Source organism: Sorex fumeus, unplaced genomic scaffold, assembly GCF_029834395.1.
Source record: "Sorex fumeus unplaced genomic scaffold, SorFum_2.1 ptg000183l, whole genome shotgun sequence".
NCBI lineage: Eukaryota > Metazoa > Chordata > Mammalia > Eulipotyphla > Soricidae > Sorex > Sorex fumeus.
Genome location: NW_026606240.1, coordinates 5,517,872 through 5,545,846, shown reverse-complemented (window position 1 = coordinate 5,545,846; position 27,975 = coordinate 5,517,872). Strand labels below are relative to the sequence as shown.

At 39.8% G+C, this 27,975-nt stretch overlaps 1 protein-coding gene across 1 annotated transcript in view; it reads right to left on the bottom strand.

The window, feature by feature from the left end:
• Positions 1-22,013, bottom strand: part of RTKN2 (rhotekin 2) — a 38,296-nt gene extending 16,283 nt beyond the window's left edge. Inside the window, exons 1-2 of the mRNA XM_056107959.1 lie at positions 21,954-22,013; positions 14,742-14,938 (exon numbers count right to left, since the gene is read on the bottom strand). Coding sequence (XP_055963934.1) covers positions 14,742-14,938; positions 21,954-22,013 — 257 coding nt within the window. The remainder of the gene's footprint in view (positions 1-14,741; positions 14,939-21,953) is intronic.
• Between the last annotated feature and the right edge of the window lie 5,962 nt (positions 22,014-27,975).

Genomic DNA, 27,975 nt, shown 5'->3' with positions numbered 1-27,975 from the left:
ATTAGATGAAAATGACAGAAGAAAAATGTACTGCATGACTCTTAACTGATTGACTGAATTCTGAGTAAGACTATTATAGGACTACTATGGAATATTATCAGTATTCAATCTGTAGATTTTTCAGACGATACATATGAAACTACTGAAATGAGCATGCCAAAATTGTCTACAACTTAATTTCAAATTTTTGACACATAAAAATAAATACACGTATGTGTACGTGTACATGTGAACAAAGAGAAAAGAGAAGAAAAGGAAGAAAATACATGGCAAACTATTAACCTGTCCATCTAAGTGTAGATTTTTTATATGATGTTTATCAAAGTATTCTTAAATTGTTTTAGATACAAAAAATGTAATGAAATGTAATGTAAAAAAATGTAATAAGATGTTGGTACAAAAGTGAACCAAGTAGGGAACAATAAGTTAGGATCTGGAACACAGCAAGCACAGAAGTTAACAAAAGACAGTAAAAATTATGATACATTGCAAAAAAATAACAAAAACAAAAAAATAACTTGCATATCACATTATTAAATTAGAAGTTCTATTTGTTCATTATGGGGGAAAGAAGTAAAATATTTATGGCTGAACCCTGGTCCCCTGAGTACTGCCAGGTGTGTTCCTCACATCTAAGAAAAATGTTTATGAAATAAATGTTGAATTGTCCTTAAATGGGTATATAATGACGTTACATCGTTACATGTTGGGGAGGGGGCGTACAAAGGAGAAAGAGAAAGAACCAACTTTGGCTGAGTTGACATTAAGCTCCAAGTTCTAAATTGTCACAATAACCCTGTAAAAGAATCAGACATTGTTCATGCCACCAAAGGCTTATAATTTTATTGAAAATACGTTTATAATATTAGAATATATTAGAGAGGGATATTCATGGCTCATGAGAACCAAGAAGAGACAAATAATTTTTTAAGTTCTAATTAACTAATTTTCTCAGTTCTTACTATTAGAATAAAGGAAAAAATTTACCATTTTCTGAATTAAATCGTCAATTCAGAAAAGGAAACTCTGATGAGGTAAGACTCTGCCGAACAAAAAAGAAGTCTCGTAAACTGACACAGAAGATAGGGGACTTAAGTAAAGCAAAGGCATTAGAGATATGAAAATTCAACAACCATTGGTAGAGATACAGATCAAGTATTTGCCTGAAAAAAATCGTAAAGGAGAAATTTGTGAGATAAGACTATAAAAGTAGTTTGACATCAGACCAAAAGATCTTGGAATGTGCTGCTATCTAAGGAATTTTAGTAAATGGTAACCATTAGCTATTTCTTAGGAAGTGGACTGGTTTAAGTAGGTATATCTGGCTGTAACCTGTTGGAAAAAGGATAAGGAAAAAGTCTATTTTACCAGTCAAAAGACTAGAAATTTGACAGATTGCTGTAAACAAGCAATTCTATCCTACAAACTGAGGTTGTAAGCTCGCTGTATTCCAGTTCTTATATTATCACCCAATCTCCTGTCTCTTCAATCCATAAAGCTTTTTGTTTTGTGTTTTTTAAATTCAGCTTACTTCTACTGTAAAATGCATATAAAACTTGAATATCTTATGAATATTCAGACATTAAAAAATAGGTAGCATACCTATGTTGCTTTGTAACATCACACAATTTAGAAGAACAAAGGACTTGCTATATTATTAGAAGTTTGTGGTAATGGAACTTGTAACCATTATCAATATCCTCAGATATGTGGTTAAAAAATATTAACAGTGTGGAAGGAGAGATAGAGTAGCAGGTAAGGTGCTTGCCTTACATGTGGTCAACTAGGTTTCTCCCCAATCCTCCATCTGCCTCCTGAGTACTGCCAGGAGTATCCCTGGGTCTTGAGCCAGGAGTAAGCCCTGAGCACAGCCTGGTGTGTCCCCCAAACCAAAACAAAACAATAAAACAAAATAACAGAGGTCAGAGATACAGCCCAGCTGTTCACCAGATGGGTGAATAGACTCTAGGTTCAGGGCAAGAGAAACAGTGCGGGGGTTAAGGTGTTTGCCTTGCCAATGGCCAACCCAAGTTGATCCCTGGCACCACATATGGTCCTGTGAGCATGTCCAGGAGTGATCCCAGAGCAGAGAGCACTAGCACGTATGGCTCAAAATCGAAAAAACAACTATTAAAAAAAATCAAGACTCTTCATTCAATCTCTAGCAACCCCCCCCCCAAAAAAGAGAACTAAGTGGTATATGATTTATAACTGCTGCAATCTAACACTGGTTACATAGGAGTCAAACCATTAACGATGATGATTATCTTGAGGCATTAGGCTTTTTTCTTTCCTGGAACCCAAATGAAGCAAATACTACTTAATTTGATAAATTTGTAATAAATTGAAAAACAATGGAAACTGCAGGATGGGGTTTGCATAGAATAAGGATCTCGAATAAAAATCTACTTTGAAACCCTCATAGAAACTCATGGACTAGTTTTGTTTTGTTTTAGTTTTTTGGTTTACACACGGCGAAGCTCAGGGGTTATTTGCAGTGCTCGTGGAACCATGTGGGATGCTGGGGATCAAACCTGGTCAGCGTGTGCAAGGCAAACACCCTCCCCACTGTATTATCTCTCTGATCCCTCTTGGACTAGTTTTAACCTCATTTCTTTCACCAAAAGTTACCTTTTCAATTGATGATTTTCAAGATTGTCTATACTTAACAATTTTCCAAAAAGTGATTATTTCAATTATTTTGTCTCACCTTGCTTCCAATATTCTACTGGTACATAAAGGACCACAACAGTCATTTTATCTACCTTTAAAACAAGCATAATCAAATCATGGAATAGACATGATGAATGTCTAAAGGCAAAATATTTTCTGAATATACATGTATTCGCATATTTTGACAAATTCTATCCTTTAAATTTGAATACTAACATGTTTGAGTTCTAGACATTCTGGTAGGGGTTCTAGAAGTATAGATCTTGGTAAATATTTGACTAGTCAAATTTTCTGTGTGTAAACTTCTTCAAGGAACTAAAGATACCATCTTAACACTCATTAATTTTATACGATATTGGGAGAGCAACGGTTTCAACTCATTACTAATACTCATGTCATTTTAACAGTTTCTGGCTATAGTTTAATACTGACTTCAAGTTACATTTATATTTTAAAAAATTTGAAACAAAATATTTCATACGGAATATTCAGACCATAAAGAAATATCTAGGCCTCTTCCTTTTCATCCCCCAACCCGAGCTGGTCTCTTCTCCCCAACCAGGTCAATTTGTCCGCTTCTCGAACCCGGGACTTGGATTTCACCCTGCAAGCCTCCGGACGTTGGGAGACAAAGCAGCTCTGAGCCTCTCTGCCTCTTCCTTTTCGTCCCCCAAGCTGAGCTGGGCTTCTCTCCCACCCAGTCTTTACTCCCGGCGCACACACCAGGTACCCGTGAGGGTGTGGCCACTTTAGAAGTGGGCGTGGCTTCTTATGAAGTGGGCGTGGCCTAATTTCGGCGGGCCAACGCTCACATGGCAGCAGGTAGTTTGCTCATACCAAGAAATCTACTCCCTATACCTACACACCAACATGAAGAAACAATGCAAATCCCCACCGCAGGGAGAGGACGATGAAATGAGTCCAGAAGCCTCAGTAGATGCTCTTAACCTAAGGGACCTCTCTGACAAAGAATTCAGATATGAAGTCACGAAGATGTTCAATCAACTCAATGAAACAGTCAGACACATATCCAGTAAATTGAAAGAGGACATGAAAGAAACAATGGATCGCACAATCGAGAAAATACAGGAAGAAATGAGAGCAGAAATTGGAAAGCTACGCACAGAAATGTCACGAATCAAAGATTCCATAGATGAAATAAAAAACTCAGTCTCTGCCCTCAAAATTAGAATGACCACAGCTGAGAAAAAAATCAGTGAGCTGGAAGATCAGCTGCACCAAGCCAACAGGCAGCAACAAACAGAGGCAAAGGACCTCAAAATAGCTCTAGAGAAAATCAGAGTCCTAAGAGACAATTACAAGAGAAACAACATTAGAATCACTGGACTACCAGAAGCTCAGGGAAACAATCCCAATGAAAAATCCATGGTTTAACAAATCATCACTGAAAAATTCCCAGAGCTCGACAATGCAGTCCGAAGATTCAAGGAGCCCAAAGGGTGCCAGCTAAAAGAGACCCTAACAAAAACACTCCAAGACACATCATAGTTAGAATGATCGATGCTGCCGATAGAGACACAATACTACAAGCAGCAAGGTCAAAGAAGGAAATCACATACAAAGGAGCACCCCTTAGATTCACAGCAGACCTATCAGAGGAAACCCTCCAAACCCAAAGGCAGTGGCGAGATATAGTAAAAAAAAAAAAAAAACTCACTGGAATGAATGCTTCACAAAGAATACTCTATCCAGCTAAACTCTCGCTCAAAATCGAAGGAACGGTACACTCTTTTCTAGATAAACAGCAGCTCAGGAGCTTCATAGACTCAAAACGAAACCTAAAAAAAGGGCTAAAGGGGCTACTATAAGACAAGACAAACCCTACAAGCACAACAGACCCTTACAGAAAGATGACACAAAACTCCATAACAATAATCTCTCTCAATGTCAACGGTCTGAATCCACCATTTAAGAGACACAGAGTGGCAAAATGGATACAGAGACAGAACCCAACATTGTGCTGCCTACAAAAATCTCATCTCAACAGTCAGAGCAAACACAGACTCAAAGTCAAAGGATGGAAAACAATCCTGCAAGCATACAACTTCTTCAAAAAAGCTGGGGGTGGCCATACTAGTATCCGACAACATTAATTTCACATTGAAAAACACTAGAAGGGACAGTGAAGGCTATTTTCTCTTCATCAAGAGATATGTACAACAGGAAGAAATCACATTCTTAAATGTATACGCACCTACTGAGGGAACAGCTAAATATTTAAAACAACTGCTAACAGATTTTAAGGAGGACATTGCTAGCAACACAATAGTAGTTGGAGACTTTGACATAACCTTATCACCTCTGGATAGATCAACAGGAACAAAACTCAGCAAGAAAGCATTGGCTTTGAAAGAAGAAATAGAAGAGAAAGGGCTTATTGACTTATACAGGGCTTTACACCCTAAAAAGAAAGAACACACATTCTTCTCCAGTGTGCACGAAATATTTTCCAAAATAGACCATGTGCTAGGACACAAAACATACCTCAACAGAATCAGGAAGATAGAAATAGTAACAACCATCTTTTCAGACCACGATGCCCTGAGGATAGAAGTGAATCACACACAGACAAAAAGAATGAAATCAAACACCTGGAAATTAAACAAGTCAATGCTTAACAATGAGTGGGTCAGGAACGAAGTCAAGGATGAAATCAAAAGAGACCTGGAAACAAATGAGAATGAAGACATGAGTTACCAGAACCTATGGAATGTGGCGAAAGCCATATTAAGGGGAAAATTTATAGCTCTGCAAACATATCTTAGGACTGTAGAAAAGATGCACAGAAACAACTTGACCTCACAGCTAAAGAACTTAGAAAAGGATCAACAGAAAGAGCCTAAATCAGGCAGAAGGAAAGAGGTCATAAAACTTAGAGCAGAAATCAATGACATGGAAACCAGAGATACAATTCTAAAGATCAATGAAACCAAGAGCTGGTTCTTTGAGAAAATAAACAAGATAGATAAACCACCAGCAACACTCACAAAGAAACAGAGAGAGAGAACCCTAATAAACCGAATCAGAAATGAGAAGGGGGATATCACAACAGAAACCAAAGAAATTCAAAAGATCATCAGAGACTATTTGGAAAGTCTGTATGCCAAGAAACAAGAGAACTGAGAAGAAATAGATAAATTCCTGGGCTCCTATAATCTCCCAAAGCTGAATCAAGAAGATCTAGAGTATCTGAATAGAACCATTAACATCAAGGAAATTGAAACTGTAATCAAAAGTCTTCCCAAAAACAAAAGCCCAGGTCCAGATGGATTCACTAGCGAATTTTTCCAAACAATTAAAGAGGACCTACTGCCAGTCCTTCTCAAGCTTTTGCAGGAAATTGAAAAAAACGGAAACTCTCCCAAACAGTTTCTATGAAGCCCATATCTCTCTAATACCAAAAGGAAACAAAGAAACCACAAGAAAAGAAAACTACAGGCAAATATCCCTGATGAACACAGATGCGAAGATTCTCAACAAAATACTAGCAAATAGAATTCAACTACTCATCAAAAACGTCATAAACCATGACCAAGCAGGATTCATCCCGGGGACGCAAGGCTGGTTTAACACTCGGAAATCAATCAACATAATCCATAATATCAAGAAAAGAAAAGATAAAAATCATATTATCATATCAATAGATGCAGAGAAAACATTTGACAAGATCCAGCACCCGTTTATGATGAAAACCCTCGCCAAAATGGGATAGAGGGGACTTTCCTCAATATAGTTAAAACCATCTACCACAAGCATACAGCAAGCATCATCCTCAATGGGGAAAAACTGAGAGCCTTCCCTCCAAGATCAGAGACGAGAAAAGGATATCCACTCTCTCCACTGGTGTTCAATATAGTACTGGAAGTACTTGCAATAGTGAATAGGCAGGAAAAAGATATTAAGAGTATCCAGGTAGGAAAGGAAGAAATCAAGTTCTCACTATTCGCAGATGATATGATACTATACTTTGAGAACCCTAAAACCACTAACAAGAAACTCCTAGAAAAAATAGGCTTGTATACTAAAGTTGCAGGCTATAATATCAATACCCCAAAAGTCCATAGCTTTCCTATATGCAAATAGTGAATGAGAAGAAAGTCACATGAAGAAAACAATCCCGTTCACAATTGTGCCCCAGAAAATCAAGTACCCAGGAATCAGCTTAAGTAAGGAAGTAAAGGACCTGTACAAAGAAAACGCTACTTCAGGAAATAAAAGAGGACACGAGTAAATAGAAAAATATCCACTGTTCATGGATCGGGAGAATTAACATTGTCAAAATGGCAATACTTCCCAAAGCACTGTGCAAATTCAATGCAATCCCTATTAGGATACCCATGACATTCTTCAAAGAAATGGAGCAAACACTCCTGAAATTTATATGAAACAATAAACCCCACGAATAGCTAAAGCAATTCTTGGGAAAAAGAAAATGGGAGGAATCAACCTCCCTAACTTCAAACTCTACTACAAAGCAGTAATAATTAAAACAGCATGGTACTGGAACAAAGGCAGAGCTGCAGACCAATGGAACAGGGCTGAATATACTGACATCTCCTCCAAAGCATACGGCCATCTAATCTTCGATAAGGGGGGCTAGAAAAGCGAAGTGGAGCAAGGAAAGCCTCTTTACAAATTGTGCTGACAAAACTGTACGGCTCCGTGAAAAAATTGGGCTCAGATCTCTGCCTAACACCATGTACAAAAGTAAGATAAAAATGGATCAAAGACCTCAACATCAGACTGGACTCTATAAGGTACATTGAAGACAAAATTGGTAAAACCCTCCATGACATTGAAGCTAATGGTATCTTCAAAGATGTCACGCCACTGGCCAAGCAAGTGAAAACAGAGATAGACAAATGTGACTATCTTAAACGAAGAAGCTTCTGTACCTCAAAAGAAACAGTGACCAAAATACAAAGACAGTCTACAGAATGGGAAAGGATATTAGCCAAATACCCATCCAACAAGGGGTTGATATCAAGGATATACAAAGTACTAGTTGAACTCCACAAGAAGAAAACATCTAACCCCATCAAAAAATAGGGAGATGAAATGAATAGAAATTTTCTCAAAGAAGAAATCTGAATGGCAAAAAGGCACATGAGAAAATCCTCCACCTCATTAATCATCAGGGAGATGCAGATCAAAATCACAATGAGATATTATTTCACACCACAGAGACTGACCCATATCCACAAGAACAAAAGCAACCACTGCTGGCACAGATGTGGGGAGAATGCGACCCTCCTTCACTGCTGGTGGGAATGCCGACTGGTTCAGTCCTTTTGGAAAACAGAATGAACGATTCTCAAAAAACTAGAAATTGAGCTCCCTTTGACCCAGCAATACCATTTCTGAGAATATATCCCAGAGAGGCAAAAGAGTATAGTCAAAGTGACATCTGCAATTGTTTATTCATTGCAGGACTCTTTACAATAGCCAGAATCTGGAAAAAACCTGAGTGCCCGAGAACAGATGACTGGTTAAATAAACTTTGGTACATTTACACAATGGAGTACTATGTAGTTGTTAGAAAAGACATGAAATTTACATACAAGTGGTACTACATGAAAAGTATCACGTTAAGCGTTAAGCGAAATGACTCAGAAAGAAAGGGATAGACACAATTCCAACCAGGTACAGCCCGCCCCCAAGGGCCTGGGACCCTCTCTGGGCATGCGCAGCTAGCACCACCTCCTAGAAAGCCGGTTTTCTCCCCTGATCTGCGCGGGACGGGCACGGAGGCCCAACTCTGGGCAACAAAGCTGAACGGCTCCTCATTCCACCAGGAGACATTCCCAACTCCTCACCCAGTGCCAGGGACTCTTTCCGGAGCAGTGACCGCTAACGCGGCCGTGAAATTTTTTCCCACTACATATGCCATAGGAACCATAAGCTACCTTCTTAGATGGAAACTTCTCTAGTTTAGCTCAGCCACTAGAAACACAGTAGCCAATAACTCATAAGCCTATCTTAACTCACACTGCATATCAAGCAGAATAGTAACAGTGAACGTGAAGGACTAAACCACACTTGTCACAATGGTAAAGCAACGCAAAAACCCACCAAACTTTCTTATTGAAGAGTCTAGCCCAGATGACACCAACAGTACTGTAGTGTTAGACAACTTCTCTGACAAGGAATTCAGAAGGGAGCTACTTAGGATGCTTAGGGAACTAAAAGAAACAATGGAAAGCAATGCCAATAGAAGACAAGAGGATTTGAAGGCAGAAATGAGGAAAATGCAATCGGAAATGTCAGACCTGAAAAATCTCGTAGGCGAATTGAAAAACTCAGTGGAAGGCCTCAGCAGCAGAGTAAGAGCTGCTGAGAACAGAATCAGTGAGCTCGAAGATGAAGTTCAGAGACTCTCCAGAAAAGAGCAGAAAATGGAAAAGAGACTCACAATTCGGGAACAGATGGCAAGAGAAGATCGTGATGAAGCCAAGAGGGGTAACATAAGAATTATTGGAGTCCCAGAGGGACAGGAAGAAAACCTTGATGAAGAAGAAACTGTCAAAGACATCATTGCTACAACGTTTCCAGAGCTAAAGAAAACTTGTGACCACATTCAGGAGGTCCGAAGGGTACCAGCTAGAAGAAATCCGAATAAAAATACCCCAAGACACATTCTGATCGAAATGACCAAAACCTTAGACAGAGTCAAAATTCTGAAAGCAGCAAGATCGAAGAAAGAAATCTCTTACAAAGGAGCATCCTTAAAATTCACAGCTGATTTTTCTGATGAAACCCTCATGGCCCGAAAACAGTGGTGGGACATAGTGAAAAAACTCAATGAAATAAATGCCTCACCAAAAATACTTTACCCAGTGAGACTCTCATTCATAATAGAAGGAACAACACACAGTTTCACAGACAAACAACAGCTCAGGAACTTCATAGACTCAAAACCATGGTTACAAGAACAACTTAATGGGCTACTTTAAGGCAAGAAAGGCCCCTCAAATACACCAAATTTCAACAGAACAATGGGACAAAATCCCATAACAATAATCTCTCTCAATGTCAATGGGATAAACGCACCAATTAAAAGACATAGAGTGGCAGGATGGATTAGAAAATTGAACCCAACATTCTGCTGCCTGCAAGAAACACATCTCAATAGTCAAAGCAAACACAGACTCAGAGTCAAAGGCTGGAAAACAATCCTACAGGCAAACAGCTCCCATAAAAAAGCTGGGGTAGCCATCCTAATATCAGACCACATCGATTTCAGAGTGAAGAAGGTCATAAGAGACAGTGAAGGCCATTTCTTATTGATCAAAGGATCTGTACAACAGGAAGAACTTACAATAATAAATGTATATGCACCTAATGAGAGACCAGCAAAGTACTTAAAACAACTACTCATAGATTTGGAAAAAGTCATCAATAGCAACACAATACTAGTGGGAGACTTCAACACTGCTTTGTCACCTCTTGATAGATCAACCAGACTCAAGCTTAGCAAGGACATACTTCATCTGAGGGAAACAATGGAAGAAAGGGACTTAGTAGATATATACAGGACACTTCATCCACAAAAAGCTGAATACACATTCTTCTCAAGCGTACATGGAACATTCTCAAAGATAGACCACATGCTGAGCCACAGAACATGCGTCCATAAAATTAAGAAGGTAGAGATTGTATCAACAATCTTCTCAGACCATAATGCGCTGAAATTAGAAGTAAATCACACACAAAAACAGAAAACTAAATCAAACACCTGGAAATTAAACAGTGCACTATTGAACAACGAGTGGATTAGACAGGAAATCAAAGAGGAAATCAAATGATTCCTAGAAACGAATGAAAATGAGAACACGAGTTACCAAAACTTATGGGACACAGCAAAAGCTGTGTTAAGAGGAAAGTTTATAGCTCTACAAGCATTCCTCAGGAAGGAGGAGCGAGCACACATAAGCAACCTAACCTCACAGCTTAAGAGCTTGGAGAAGGACCAAAGAAAGGAGCACAACCCGAACAGGAGAAAGGAAATAATAAAACTCAGAGCAGAAATTAACGAGATGGAAACCCAAAAAACAATCTGAAAGATCAATGAAACCAAGAGCTGGTTCTTCGAGAAAATTAACAAGATCGATAAGCCTCTAGCAAAACTCACAAAGAAAGGGAGAGAGAAAACCCTAATAAACCGAATCAGAAAGGAAAAGGGGGTCATTACAACAGAAACTACAGAAATTCAAAGGATCCTCAGGGAGTACTTTGAGAAGCTTTATGCCACGTAACATCAAAACCTCAAGGAAATGGATAAATTCCTAGACTCCTACAGATTCCCAAGGCTTAACCAAGAAGACCTGGAATACCTGAACAGACCTATCACCATAAAGGAAATTGAAATTGTAATTAAAAGTCTCCCCAAACACAAAAGTCCTGGCCCGGATGGAGTCACTAGTGAATTCTTCCAAATCTTTAAAGAGGAATTACTCCCAATCCTCTTTAAGCTTTTCCACGAAATTGAAATATCAAAAACACTTCCGAACAGTGTCTACGAAACAAATATCACACTGATACCAAAAGCAGACAGAGATAACACAAAAAAAAGAGAATTACAGACCGATATCCCTGATGAACACAGATGCAAAGATCCTCAACAAACTACTAGCAAATAGAATCCAACTACTCATCAAAAAGATCATACACCATGACCAAGTAGGATTCATCCCAGGGATGCAAGGATGGTTTAACATTCGGAAATCAATCAACATAATCCATCATATCAACAAAAGAAAAGATAAAAAGCATATGATTATATTAATAGATGCAGATAAAGCATTTGACAAGATCCAGCATCCCTTTATGATGAAAACCCTAGCCAAAATGGGTATAGAGGGCACCTTCCTCAACATAATTAAAGCCATCTACCACAAGCCTACAGCAAGCATCATCCTCAATGGGGAAAAACTGAGAGCCTTCCCTCTAAGATCAGGGATGAGACAAGGATGCCCACTATCTCCACTGCTGTTCAATATAGTACTAGAAGTATTTGCAATCCGATTAGGCAAGAAAAAGACATTAAGGGCATTCAGGTAGGAAAGGAAGAAATAAAGCTCTCACTATTCGCAGATGATATGATACTCTACTGAGAGAACCCAATAACCTCCACCAAAAAACTCCTAGAAACAATAGACTCGTAAAGTAAAGTTGCAGGCTATAAAATCAATACCCAAAAGTCCATGGCTTTCCTATACGCAAACAGTGAGAGAGAAGAAAGCAACATGAAAAAAACAATCCCGTTCACAATTGTGCCCCAGAAAATCAAGTACCTAGAATCAGCTTAACTAAGGAAGTAAAGGACCTGTACAAAGAAAACTACAAAACGCTACTTCAGGAAATAAAAGCGGACATGAGGAAATGGAAAGATATCCCCTGCTCATGGGTCGGGAGACGTAACATTGTCAAAATGGCAATACTACCGAAAGCATTGTATAAATTCAATGCAATCCCTATAAGGATACCCATGACATTCTTCAAAGAAATGGAGCAAACACTCCTGAAATTTATATGGAACAATAAACCCCCACGAATAGCTAAAGCAATTCTTGGGAAAAAGAAAATGGGAGGAATCAACCTCCTGAACTTCAAACTGTACTACAAAGCAGTATTAATTAAAACAGCATGGTACTGGAACAAAGGCAGAACTGCAGACCAATGGAAGAGGGCTGAATACACTGACATATCCCCTCAATCATATGATCATCTAATCTTTGATAAAGGTGCAAGTAATGTGAAGTGGAGTAAGGAAAGCCTCTTTAACAAATTGTGCTGGCATCACTGGACGGCTATATGCAAAAAATGGGCTCAGATCTCTGCCTAACACCATGTACAAAAGTAAGATAAAAATGGATTAAAGACCTCAACATCAGACCAGAAACCATAAGGTACATTGAAGACAAAGTTGGCAAAACCCTCCATGACATTGAAGCTAATGGTATCTTCAAAGATGCCATGCCACTGGCCGAGCAAGTGAAAACAGAGACAGATAAACGGGACTATCTTAATCTAAGAAGCTTCTGCACCTCCAAAGAAACAGTGACCAAAATACAAAGACAGTCTACAGAATGGGAAAGGATATTCACCGAATACACATCTGACAAGGGGTTGATATCCAGGATATAAAAAATACTGGTTAAAATCCACAAGAAGAAAACATCCAACCCCATCCAAAAATGGGGCAATGAAATGAACAGAAACCTTCTCAAAGAAGAAATCCGAATGGCAAAAGAGCACATGAGAAAATGCTCTACATCATTAATCGTCAGGGAGATGCAGATCAAGACCACAATGAGATACCATCTCACACCTCAGAGACTGGCTCACATTCAAAAGAACAAAAGCAACCGATGCTGGCGCGGATGTGGCGAGAAAGGGACACTCCTTCACTGTTGGTGGGAATGTCGACTGGTTCAGCCCTTCTGGAAAACAGTATGGACGATTCTCAAAAAAATTAGAAATTGAGCTCCCATTTGACCCAGCAATACCACTCCTGGGAATATATCCCAGAGAGGCAAAAATGTATAGTCGAAGTGACATCTGCACTTGTTTGTTCATTGCAGCACTCTTTACAATAGCCAGAAACTGGAAGAAACCTGAATGCCCAAGAACAGATGACTGGTTAAAGAAACTTTGGTACATCTACACAATGGAGTAGTATGTAGCTGTTAGAAAAGATGAAGTCATGAAATTTACATACAAGTGGTACAACATGGAAAGTATCATGCTAAGCGAAATGAGTCAGAAAGAGAGGAATAGACATAGAAAGATTGCATTCATCTGGGGGATATAAAGTAACAAAATATGAGATTAATACCCAAGAATAGCTGAGATCAGCACCAGGAGGATTACTCCATAACTTAGAAGCCAGCCGGGTATTCTAGGGGAAAGGGCAGTTCAGATAGAGAAGGGAGCACCAAATAAAGGGTGTTAGGAGGATCCTCCCAGGAGGGGAGATGCATGTCGAAAGTAGACTATGGACTGAACATGTTTGCCACTCAATGCCTGTTTTGCAGACCACAACACCCAAAACGAGAGAGAGAACACAGGGGATTGCCCTGCCACAGAGGCGGGGGGGATGGGGGGATGGGGGTGGGGGGATATTATCCATGGTGGCGGAAAATGGGCACTGGTGGAGGGATGGGTATCTGATCATTGTATAATCGAAACCCAAGCACAAAGAATAGCAAATCTACAACTGTACCTCATGGTGATTCACTAATAAAAAAAAATTTTTTAAATGTTAGAAAAAAAAAAGAAAGGGATAGACACAGAAAGACTGCATTCATCTGGGGAACATAAAGTAACAAAATAGGAGACTAACACCCAAGAATGGCCGAGATTAGTGCCAGCAATTTTACTCCATGGCTTGGAGGCCAACCACACATGCTAGGGGAAAAGGTAGCTCAGATAGAGAAGGGAGCACCAAATAAAGGGTATTGGGATGATCCTCCCAGGATGGGAGAAGCATGCTGAAAGTAGACTATAGACCAAACATGATTGTCACCCATTGCCTCTTTTGCAAACCACAACACCCAATAAGAGAGAGAAAACAAAAGGGAATGCCCTGCCACAGAGGAAGGGTGGGATAGGGGGGATTAGGAGTGGGAGGGATATTGAGATCCATGGTAGTGGGAAATGGGCACTGGTGGAGGGATGGGTATTTGATCATTGTATAATTGAAACCCAAGCACAAAAATTTGAAAGTCTACAACTGTACCTCATGATGTCTCACTAATAAAAATTAAAAAAAAATAAACAACTAATAATTAAGGTTGATAATATTTTCATATATATGAGTATGAACTATAAGCATCAAAACAGCAAACCACACATTTCAGTTACTAGTCCTAAACTTTATTTCATATCTTTGTTATATAATCATATAGGGATTTAACCTACTTAGTATTTTGATAAACTAGAAACTTCTTTCTTATCAATTTCCATACCTATTTTGGCGACTCTTTGATCAATAATTCTTTGTTAGCACATTCTATAAGTAAAATCCTTAGGTAAACCATACTAACCATCTTCCAGTTTCTTTTACCATTTGCTCTTCTAATTTCTGTAGCTCTGATGTATAAGCCATTATCCGAGTGTTGCACACCATGAGATTCTTAACTCCACGCAAAATCTGGTCTTTTTGAGTGCTCAGAGAAAGAAGTTTCCGTATTCCTTCTCTCATTCGAATTTCAAAATTTAATTTTTCTTGAATGCTGCAGCCCTTAAGAAAAAAAGAAGAACTTTAGAAGAACAACCCCCCTAAATTCTAGCATCTTCTTTTTCCTTACAGATAGGAAAATGTATATATAATATCTTTTAGATTTTATACTAAATTGGGAAAGCAACAAAATGTTAACGTATGACAGGATTATGTGGGTGTTGGGGAGACAGTACAAAGGGTAAGGTGTTTTGCCTTGCACGTGGCCCACTAGGTTCAATCCCTAGTACTCCATATGGCCCCACCAGGAGTAATCTGAAAATCAAACCTTGAGAGTATTAAAACGTACTTTGCAAAACCCAATTTCTTGCTTTATTAGAAAATATTTACAACTTACTAAATAAACAGACAACAAAAGTGAAGGTGTGTTCCTAATTGGGAGCCAGAAAAATGGCAGCGCAGAAGGCCTGGGTTCAATCCCCAGCACAGAGAGTCTCTCCACTGGAACCAGGAATAGTCCCTACGTCCCACTGGGTGTGGCCAAAAAACCAAAGTTTGCATTGTGCCCCCGATATATTCCTGTCACCTCAGCAGTTCTGATTGTATCCTTATTTGGATATACGATTTTGAAAACCTAGTTAAGATAAAGTCATACAGCAGCAGTGTGGGACTTAAATGCACCCACTGATACCTATCTAAAGACAGAGAAAGAACTACCACATTGAAGACGTGTCAGCGATTGGAATCTACAAGCTTAAACACCAACATTGTCAACAGCCAGTGGAAGCTGAACAAGACTCTTAAGGGCTCTCAGCGGGAGCACGGCCTTGAGAAAAACTTGATTTCAGACTTCTGACTTCCTGACGAGAAAATAAAATTCAAAATACAAAATAAAACTTGGTGTTTGGCTATGGCAGTCTCGGTAAACTACTACAATAAGTAACGTGAACAATATGTAGCATGTGTACATACTATTTACCTGATACTGTGAGATGACAATATGTGGTTAATGAGAATGAATTAATCGAGAAACAACTTTCTGAAGGAGCAGCTGCTCAAATAGTTTAGAGTCCTATCGGACTGCCTGTCACATTAAACCATCTAAATAAAAGCTCAGAAGCATTGTGTTAAAATAAGTTTTACTACATTGAATAGATTTTTAGTAAAATTTTAGCATAAAGAAAGTCTCAGAGACATTTATAGTGGAAGCACAATGCTTAAAAAATGCTTATAAGAAGTTTTAACTACCTGGAAAAAGCACTTGGTATAAAGATTTAGTTTTAAAGTTCATCTTGAAGCTATTTAGGAATTTTAATTTTGAAAGTCATTTATTATGATAGTATTGGTAGTATTGTAATGGTCTGACTCTTTACATGTTTAAGATGCAAGATTAAAATTCCATAAACTAAAACATACCATTCTTATTAATTCATAGTGGCTCTTTAATTTTCTAGTTATAAATTTAAGACGCTCTACTATGTAATAAATGCTCCACTATATCTATTTCTAAAAATCAAGTAACCACTGTGCCTATTTTCATAAAAGAAAAATTACATAATTTACTTTTTAATTTGGGTCAAAATATTTATCCCAAAATGAATGGGATCAAAAGTTCTGGATATTAAAAAGATGGTCTTTTCATGAAGATAAACTGAAAGTTAAGAGAGCAGTAGTTCATGAAGATTTCCAAAAAGAGAAATTGTAGATGATTTAACTTGAGTACCCAAATTAATCAACTGTACTATTCACATGTAGAAAACAGATCTGTTTAATTGCTTTCTGTAATTACCTCATTTAATCACCACATAAAAATCTTATCTTGCAATATAACTCAAAACTACTGTACTATATAAACGTAGTAATTTGCTGGTTTTCCTTCTTAACACGTGACTAAATTTAAACAACTCCCTATCATGCTTATATAATTTGTCACTCTCAAAGTAAATTCTAGTGTAATGTAATAAGGAATTAATTATAAAAGTTATCTGTGACTCCTATGTCCATAGAAGTAACTCTGGCAGGCTGGTTAGTGGCAGAGAGTGCACAAAGGGTTCAACTTGAAGCTGGGATGAAAAAAAACTCACAATTCAAATGTAAACAATTACATCTGGTGCCACTAAATACAATTTGGTTTTTCAAAGGCTGAAGTCAGGCAGTCAGCTGACCTAGTACGTTGGTTCTGTCACATTGGCTCTGTAATCTGACTGAAACTTTATCAGAAAGGACCAAGTGTCCAACCTTATGACCACCTTCAGGAACAGAATCTTTGCAAATAAAGTCTGAGCATTTTTAAAAATTTCCTCTGGTTAAGAGTGAAGGTAAAGAACCCTGCTACATAACTTGAAACTTCGCACCAATCTGGAGAGTTGTAGCAACCTTCAAGGGCCAGTAGGTGGAAACAGCCACACTTAAGAAAACAGTTTGGACTTCTGGAATCCTGTTTTGTAAATATAGTCGTCTTCACTTGATAAAGAATAGACTCTGCAAAATTACAGAGACTTGGGAAGTAGTAAAGAAGTCAGGATTTTATTTTGAATCTTATTTTTAAGATTAAATATTCACTAAGGAAAAGTAATCTACCTGTCTGATACAAATATTAGTATCTATCATCCTTAAGTAGGCGTCAGTTAACTATGACCCGGATACTGCCTATTTATATAAAGTTTATTGGCAAACAGTCATTCCCATTCCTATTCTGTGGCTATTTTCAAGCTACAATGGTTAAGTAATTTTAACAGACTGTGTGATTTACAAAGCGAAAATATTTATTATCTGTCCTTTTACAGAAATTGTGGGCTGGAGTGATAGCATAGCGAGTAGGGCGTTTGCCTTGCACGCGGCCAACTTGGCCTACCTGAGTTCAATTCCTGTGCCCCTCTCGGAGAGCCTGGCAAGCTACCGAGAGTAACTCGCCCACATGGCAAAGCCTGGCAAGCTCTCTGTGGCGTATTCGATATGCCAAGCACAGTAACAAGACTCACAATGGAGACGTTACTGGGCCCGCTCGAGCAAATCAAAGGGAGGACAGTGCCACAGTGCAGTGCTACAGAAATTGTGTGCTGATCCCTAAACTGGCCAAATTTACTATAATAGTAAAACTATGACTCTACCTCCTCAACTAACTGTGAGTCAGGAAGATCCGGAGGGCTTAGAAAAGCAGAATAAATATATGTGTATGGGGCAGAAACAAGAGTGGTGGTGATCTCCTATTCACCAGTTTGGCCAAAAAAAAAAATTATGTGCCCAAAAGTAGAGAAAGAGTATGGGAGAAATTGTCTGCCATAGAGGCAGGGGGAGGGTTGGAAAGGGGAGGGTATACTGGGGACAGTGGTGGTGGAGAATGTCCTCTGGTGCAGGGGTGGGTGTTGTATGACTGAAACTCAAACATGAAAGTTTTGTAACTGTATCTCACGGCGATTCAATTAAAAAAAAAAGTTTGGCAATACTCAATTTGTACTATGTGATGAGGTCTTCTATGGACTACTGTATTATGTAAATCAAAATGTGATCTTTGACACAAAGTTGCAAATACATAGGAAGTTAATAGACTCATGCAGCACAAATGTTATGAATAAAAATGTGAGAAATTAATATTATTTTTATAAAATGCAATTACTTTTAAATTTGTGATCATTTTATCTTACTGTTGCAATAAATATTATAAATAATTATAAATATCAATCAAAACTAAAAAGTGTTGTTTTGTGAACTAAATTTACTAAAGAAATAATCCATATACTTAATTCTATGAAAAAATAAAAACAGAAAGTGTCAAAAAATATATATCATTATATCTAGGTCCTTGTGCTAGCTGGTGGAAGAAACTGATTTCATTAATAAATTTCGACAAAAATATTATTAATTAAAAAGCTTTATCTTTAGATAATGTGGGATATGAAGAATTTCTGGGGTAGGTATTGATTGTACACTACTATCCAGAGTGAGAAGAATGGCCGCATACTAAAGATACCCATTGCACAAAGAGGAAAAGCAAGCTAAACAAATCATCACCGCTGCCTCAGGCACAGAGACAAACCAGGACCAAGCAGGAACAACAGTAAGAAAAGCAGCCTTCCTGGTATCCATCCCTTAAGGACTGCTTGAATGAGTCTCTTGGAAGAGCAGAAAGTTTGCTGAGAGTCGTGCTCTATCTCGCCTTCAATTTTCCAAATAAGGGCTTGATTAAATCAAGTCAAGCAGAAACTATAGTATAACACAGACCTATTAAAATCCAGCCGATAAACTGACAGGGGAATGCTAAGAATGAAACTGAGAGATAGTATTAAGTGATAAATGATGATACAGAAAGGTTTATGTACAAATCTACACTTTTAAAGAACTAGAATCAGAGGTTCTTGAATTGATTTGGCCTAGGCCTCTTTTCAAAAAAGAACAATTACTCAGTTCCTCCCTGGAAATATACTTTCTCCAGGCAAACAAACAAAAAGCACCCCCAACTGTACCCCACTGCACATAGTGGAGGGGGTGCCCACTTTGGGAAACACTGTTTGCTACTAGTGTTAGTTATTAATGGTATAAAGAAAATATTCTCTGGTGATGGAGCTGCAGAGACACTACAGCAAGCAAAGTGCTTGCCTTGTAAGCTCCTGACCCAGGTTTCATTCCCATTTTCCAGATGGTCCCAGGAGCACTACCAGAAGTAATTCCTGAGGTCAGAGCCAGGAGGAACTCTTTGAGCATTGCCAGACCCCGAAACCAAAGAAAAGATAAAAAGAAAATAACCTCTGTTGAAACTAAGCACTGATTTAAACACACACACACACACACACAAACACACACACACACACACATAAAAGTTGGGCTGCTGTTAATAAAATAACTAGATAGAAATTATCATCCACCCAGTGAATATGGATAAACCAAGGAAGCTAAGCGATCAGATGGAAAAATAAAAGGTAGCCACAGAGTTTACAAGGCATATGCTCTCAAACAATTAGAAATTGTTAATAGGGTCAATTATGGGGACTGAGATTAAAGAAAATAGGTAAATTCATGTCTCATTCTATGTTTAATGAGACAGCATTATTTCTCAGACTTTTTTTTTAAATTTCAAAAGTTTAAACATTTGCAAAGGTAGGTGACTACCACAACTTGTGTAGATGAATGGAACAAAGGGAACGACATAAACAGTCCTCTCTCAAGCATGTTCTCAGTCTTGGACACTGTGGTATTTTTAAAAGGTTCTTAAAATCTGGTCATTTTTGAAAAAGATATCATGCCCATTCTCCAGTTGTGGAAACTGAGACTTAAAGAGATGGGTAATGGAGTCAGCACTGTACAACAGGGATTTCACCTTACTCCAAAGCCAATACTATACCTGTGAGTAAACTTACATGACTCCAGGTTTGAACGGGTCTAGGTTCTGTGACACCTCTTGTTCTATTCCTAAGAGATGGCAAGTTCCCTAATATTAAAGAAAACGTACCAAATAAAATCAGTGTTAGCCAAATAAAAAACTTTTACTAACCTTGATTATTCCTATTATGCAAAAATCTATAACCAGTTTCGCTTGGGGGATGTGGTGTGGGGTTGGGGGTGTGATGTGGTATGGGGATGTGATGTGGGGAGGGGGTGTGATGAGCTCCCCAACAGTGTTTTCACCCCTGGGTATCATTTTCTGCAATATTCAGATGTGTGGGTCTGATGGTTTCAGTCCGAGAGCCCAGGAATGCCAGGCTGCTCTGCCAGGTGGTGAATGTGTGTTGAGAGCATTACTAGGGTCTAGGCTATATGGTGCCCGCGACTGAACGTTGGTCACCTCTGGTGCTCTATGTTCACAACCACTGCCCCTCACTTTATGTATCTTTCCTCCAAACAGGAGGAAGTCCACAACTCAATTATTTGAATTTCTTGTTCCCTTTGAAGTTATTTGACATTGTACCTTTCCATATTTTAACAATTCAGACTTCATGTATGTTTAAATTCAAAGTAGCTGCTACATATTTCATGACCTTATCCTGTACCACTCCTAAATATTAGTATACTGTAGCACTGTTCTCCCGTTGTTCATTGATTTAATCGAGTGGGCACAGTAACGGTTCCATTGTGAGACTTGTTGTTACTGTGTTTGGCATATTGAATACATCGCAGGTAGCTTCCCAGGCTTTGCCTTGCAGGCGGGATGCTCTCAGTAGCTTGCTGGGCTCTCCGAGAGGGGCGGAGGAATCAAACCCAGGTAGGCTGGGCCAGCCGCATGCAAGGCAAATGCCCTACTGCTGTGTGATCGCTCCATAAATATATACATATATATGTATATATATACATACATACACATAAACACAGACACATGAACACACGCACACATACACAGAAAACTAAATGACTACACCAAACCTATATTAGGTGTAAAAGCGCGAATCAATGGCCAGTTGTTACTGGAAGTCGAGACTTTGTTATCAAGACTGACAAAGTACAGGCTAGGATATAGAAAAATAAGCATTTTATGTAAAAATCTTCAAAATTTTTGGAAACATAGATATGAAAAGACAAAAATTATGGCTAAAGGTATCAGAATTCTTGTATGAGTATAAATGACCAGCTTGAATTTACACAGTATTGCTAAAAACTTCCTAAGAATTTTGAATTTGCTGAGTAAATTCCAAATTTCAGAAATAAATAGATGAATAAATAAAATAAAGAGTCAAATGATTTAACCTACATCTAAAGTAGGTGAAAGAAGGTGGAGAGCAAGATTCAGCTCCAAGAATTCAGGTTTAGATTAAAAGCAGAAAGTCTGTGCGCGTGAGTGCATGAGTGCAGTGTGTGTGTGTGTGTGTGTGTGTGTGTGTGTGTGTGTGTGTGTGCGTGTCTGTGCATGCACGCAGATTCGCAGACTCCCCGCGTGCACGTCTGCGTGCGTGAGTGCATGAGTGCATGAGTGCGTGCTTGGTGCGTGCGTGCGCGTGTGTCTGTGTGTCTGTGCACGCACGCAGATCTGCACTTAGTCTTGCCCCTTGTGTTTGGCCACAACTGACTTCCAGGTGAGTGCGAAGCGCTCGGGAAGACCAGACCGAAATCAGAGCGCGAGGACTTGGAAGCTCGCTCCCCCGGGACTCACCTGCTGGGCGGGCAGCCCCGCCAGGCCGCCGTCGGGGCCTCTCCGCGTGTACCACTCCATCGCCGGGCACGGGGCCGGGGTGGGCCTCGGAAAGCCCCCGCCGCCGGGCCACCCCCCTCCGCCCGCCGCACCGGGTCCCCGCGCGGGCGAGTCCAGGAGCCCCAAGGGCTCGGCTGCCGCCTTAAAGCACTTTCGGGGCGTGGGCGGGCCGGGGCGGGGTGGGCGGGTCCCGGGCCAGCTCCGGCCACCGGGCGCGCCCGCCCGACGGGCCTCGCGCTTCTGGTGGTGGCCCTCACGGCGCGCCCTTCTGTGGGCAGCATGCGTCCCGTCCCCCGCAGGGCCGCGCCCCAGCGCTCAGGACCAGCTCCCAGAAAGTTGCAGTCTTAGGGTTGCTGCGGATGGTCGGGGGACACAGGGTGCCAGGGGGCCAACGGTGTGTCAGCCCGGACCGAGGGCACGTCGCCCCCACGCTCCCCCCAGCAGTGCGTCGGCTAAGCCCAGTCATTCGCCGCCTTGTGGATCTTGCTCCACGGTCCTGAGACTGTCTCGGGCACCGTCTTTGGTCCCGGCTGTTCTGGTAGAATTCCCCTGCCTTTCACCCAAGAAGTCTGTGGTGGTTTTTTTTTTTTTTTTTTTTAGTTTTTGCTTATTGCTTTTGTTTATTCCTTGCAGTATTCAAGGTGACAGCGGGAGAAAATCTCATCCCCCCACCCCACACCCCCCAGCCCATTTTCTTACAGTTTCTGAAAACCAATATTAAGACAAAGAGTTTTCTTATTGACCATAGTGGGAAAGTACGCAATCTTTACAACTAAAAGTCACTGTCACTGTCCTCCTGTTGTTCATCGATGTTTTGCTCAGGGGGCCCAGTAACCGCTCCATTATCACACTAGTTACTGTGTTTGGCATATCGAATATTTGGCATAGGGGTATGGCAGGGGTAGCTTGCCAGGCTTTGCCTTGTGGGCGAAAAACTCTCAGTAGCTTGCCTGCCTCTCTGACAGGGGCAGAGGAATCCAACCTGAGTTGGCCGGGTTAGCTGCCTGCAAGGGAAACGCACTAACCACTGTCCTATCGCTCCAAATAAAAGTCAATGTCCCACAATTTTAAGGCATTCATACGGCCCTTAAAACCTATTGCCTGTGGTCTATCTTGATTTCCTCTTGAAAAGGCAATAATGAACTTTATCGTTTTAACCCCCCCCCCCCCCACCATTCTCTTTTAGATCTCTTGGGCATCTTTTGTTCCAGCATCAGGACAAGCATGTACCTTACTTGGTTCAGTCTCTGGGTCCTGATCCAACTGCCCACCAATGTTGCCCTGCTGCCAAAGTGAATATTAGAGTTTTTGGTCATATTATTCACAAAGCCCTTTTAGATACTGGTGGTTGGAGGATAGATCTCTGAAAAGATTCGCCTTTTTTTGAAGTGATTTAGAATAGGGCATGACCTTCCTTGCCCATTAAGAATGCATTGATCAGTAGAAAAATCATATCCTTCCACACAGCATAAAATACTACAGCTCAAATGAATAACACAGTTTGTGTTTCACAGCTAGTCTGAATTCCAGAGACATTAGGTACTCTTTCAGAGTGCACACCTCTCTTTTGAGTACCACTTTGTGGTATAATTTTGTGGTATAATTAACCCCTATTCCAAGTGAGCTGACTGAGCTTAGTATAGTACCTGACTCATTAAAGAAATACACGCAGAGAACTCACCATCAGACATATATTATTTCTCATATAACAAACACAACCCATGGCTCAAAATACAGAAGCCATCATCTAATGAAAACAGTCTCAAGTTAACCAATTTAAAGTAAAGTAAAGGCCCTCCCGTTGATCATCGATTTGCTCGAGCGGGCCCAGTATCGTCTCCATTGGAGAATTTGTTGTTACTGTGTTTGGCATATCGAATACGTCACGGGGAGCTTGCCAGGCTCTCCGAGAGGGGCGGAGGAATCGAACTCGGGTCGGCCATGTTGGCTGCGTGCAAGGCAAACGCCCTACCACTGTGCTATCGCTCCAGCCCTTACTGCTGTGCTATCGCTCCAGCCCAATTTAATCATCATCTAATGAAAACAGACTCAACTTAACCAATGAACACTGATGTATATACTAAGGTAAAGGTAAAGGTAAAGGCCCTCCCGTTGATCGTCGATTTGCTCGAGCGGGCCCAGTAACGTCTCCATTGGAGACTTTGTTGTTACTGTGTCTGGCATATCGAATACTCTCGGTAGCTTGCCAGGCTCTCCGAGAGGGGCGGAGGAATCGAACTCGGGTCGGCCATGTTGGCCGCGTGTAAGGCGAACGCCCTACCCGCTGTGCTATCGCTCCAGCCCAGTATATACTATATATGTCTATATATAATAGGTATACTATCAAATACTGTGTATATGACTGAAGATGCTTATAACATTAAAACACTGATAGCACAGTGGTAGGGCATTTGCCTTGCACACGGCCAACGTGGCCGACCTGAGTTCGATTCCTCTGCCCCTGACATCATGAGGTATGTGGTATATGGGCAAGTGGACGTGGCTATTAAAGAGATCTGAGTAGAAGTCATGAATAATCTTCTCCATTGCCCTTCTGGAAGATGTGATAGATCCATCATGATGTCGGAGGGCAGTCATCTTGGTTTTGTAGTTGGTGAAGGACAAGCGGGCATTACGAATGTTTTTCCCAGCTTCTGCTGCATCTACCAGTACTGCTGCTCTCCTGTTTTTGAGGTCATCCTTGATGGCTTCTCTGCACAGCTTTGCCAGTTCGGATGTTCGCTTGTGGTTGCCTGAGACATGTGCCAAGCCACGTTGGCGAATAAGTTCAAGAGTGTTCGAAGAAAGGCGGTTTTTTGTGGTTACCTCTCTCTTGGCATTCCTCGCACAATCATGGAGGTGCTGAATCATTCGATCGTATTCCTCATCAATGTTGTCAATGACAGCATCTTCCCATGTTGCCGCAACAGATCCAAAGAGCTCCCAGTTGGTGGTCATCCTGGGAGTCCTCTTCTTAAACCTTGCATTCTTTTCTCCTCATTCTGTGAGGTAGAATTTTGCGTGAAGAAGACGGTGGTCTGATCCCTTTTGGAATTTTGGGACAACAGCAACATCGGTTAGGCAAAACCGCCGATTGAATATGATGTGGTCTATTTCATTGTGGAACCGTCCATCGGGAGACTCCCATGTTCAAAGTTTAGATTCAGCCTTTTGGAACTGTGAGTTACCATGGAAGGTTTTGGTTGACATGATGAACTCAGACAGTCTGTCACCCTGTTCGTTCCATTCCAGACCATGAGTCCCGATGTGGAGTTCATCGACTGATCTTCTTGGTCCTATCTTGGCATTAAAATCACCGACAATGATCTTGTAGAAGGTGTGATCTTCTTTATAGAACTTCTCCAGCTCCATGTAGAACTTATCAGTTTCTCTTTCACCATAACTGGATGTTGGTGCATAGACAACAAAGATAGAAACTGCCGGTAGTGAGCCACATCTATTCAAGTGTAATCATCCGATTCGGGTTGTTAGGCTTTCGAATGAATCAATGCTCGTGGCTAAGTTTGTGTTGACAAGGATACCGACACCACCGACGCCTCTTTTATCACATGTTCCAAGGAAGAGTTCTTCTCCAGTGTCGAAAACGGCATGATGTGATTGATGTCTTCTTGTTTCGGTCAGACCAATGATGTCGTACTTGATCTTTCGCGCTTGTACCATAAGGTCTTCAATGGATGCAGTAGATGCCAGCGTACGAGCATTAAAAGTACAGACAATCATTTTTGTTTTTCTGCGTTTTGGCAGCCTCCTGCCTTGGTATTTTATCAGCCTCTCCTTCCATATCCTTCTTGAGTCTGCGTATTCAGGGTTAGGGGAATGAGATCCATTTATTACTGGATTTGGCATATCAATTTGGCATAGACCACGGATAGCTTGCCAGGCTCTGCCGTGCAGGTGGGATATTTAAGGTACCCTGAAAACTTAGAGAAAAGTAAAGAAATAGTCGCGCGGCTGCGAATGCAGCCGCGTGCTCCTGGGAGCTTGTTATGATAATCTCTGGATCCTGGCCGTTGTTGGGGTTACATGGCAGTTGGAGGGCGTAACTGTCTAGCTACTGACAGGTCCAGTCCCAAACCGTGCAGGCTTGGAGATCTCAGCCAAACATAGTAACAACAAATTTCACAATAGAGCTGTTACTGGGCCCACTCGAGCAAATCGATGAACAACAGGAGGACAGTGCTACAGTGCTACAGGAAAGATCTTTCTAATAATTTATTTCAGAAAAGTTTCTACCAAAGACCATTATCTTTGAAAGTGTTTTTGTCCTATCTCTCTATTACTTATCAAAAGGTATGCCCAAGGAGGTGCTTATTATATAACTATTGTACAGTGAACAAAATAGCAGAGTAAAAGAATATAAACAGTATGAATACTATTTATTTATCCACAGGTATTTTTTTTGTTAAGGCTAGTTCCATTAAATATAGTTTTCTCTGATGTATGCAGTATACATAAAAAATAGAATAATCTTTAAAGACTATCAAAGGTTAAAGATATCACATTTGATTATCTTGAGAGTGAATCAATGTATGAATGAGTAAATTTAGCCAAAAAGTAAGAAGCAGCACATTTCACCATCAAAAACCTTTAGGCATCTCTCATTTTAGTGAGAGCTTTCCAGTCTTCTTGTCTTCTGCAGTAAGAAGGTGCTCATCCATTTGTGCAGATGTTGCAGCCTCAGCTGGAAGTTGAGTGATGGAAATACTAGCCTAGCTATATAACTTTACGATATAAATTTAAATTGAACATTTTGTGCTAAGTAATGGATCAGTTATACTTAATATGGAAATTAATACTAAACATTTAATTAATAAAATATAAAATAAGTATTTGATTATATAGTATTGCCAATGTAAGTAATAAATGTTAGAGTATATCTTTCTTCTCTTTATTTCCCTTTTTAACTTTCTAAAAGACCCAATGAAGCAAAAGTACTAAATTTTAATTCAAGTCTGTTGTGTAATATACCTATTATTTTTAAAATTTTAAATTGTTCCAGAACAAGTAATTCTTATGATTACTTAGCATTCTGCTATTTACTTAAAATAAAAACTCCTGATGCTTTCTTTACTCATTTGGTGTCTTGCAGGTAAGTTTAGAATTTATTTCATAGGTTGGACCTTCATTTTGAATCATATACCCCCCAAAAGCAACCAAGATAGAGATGCTTAGCAGAGGTGCTGCATTTGCCATACTCTTCAAATAGCTGAATCATCATAAAATAATACAGAGCATATAGCATGCAGTCTTAAGATTTATTAGCCCTAACGTTGGGCAAGCTACTGATTGTCCTTATCTATAAAACTAAAATAATAATACCCAGCTTGTCTTTGAAACATTGTTGGGCAACTCAAATGAGATAAGGTTTTGAGAGTACTTGGTTAACTGGTTATCCCAAACATGAGACATTACTACTACAGGAAATAAACATGAACACCTTTGGGCACTTGAACCCCAAGATATCTGAGAATTAAATAAAAAGCACATCTGAAGTCATATATTTTCAAAATACATAACTAGTCTCTGAAAAATATTAACACCTAGATTATGTACAAAGTTTGACCACTAAATCAGTTTTAAAAATCCACTAAAAATAGTCAAAAGTATAGTAGAGTATTGTAGAAATAAATCCAAATGCCAAATGAAATGTGAATAGGTATTCAATTTTATGATTAACTTTAAATATTTCAGATTAACACCTCAGGAAGAGAATAGTTTCTGTATTGATAATACTTTATTGCATAAAACAATAAATATGTATATATGCATATATATGTGTACATTTATATAGTTACAAATGCAGGACAATTGCTTACAAGAGCAGAAGTATTACATAAATGCAAATATTGGGTGAATGGGTGAGAATAGGTGGATTGTGATAATTTGCTCAATGGAACATATCAGTAAAAGTGCACAGAATATAAGTACATGTGACTTGATATAAAAGTTATATGAGAATAGG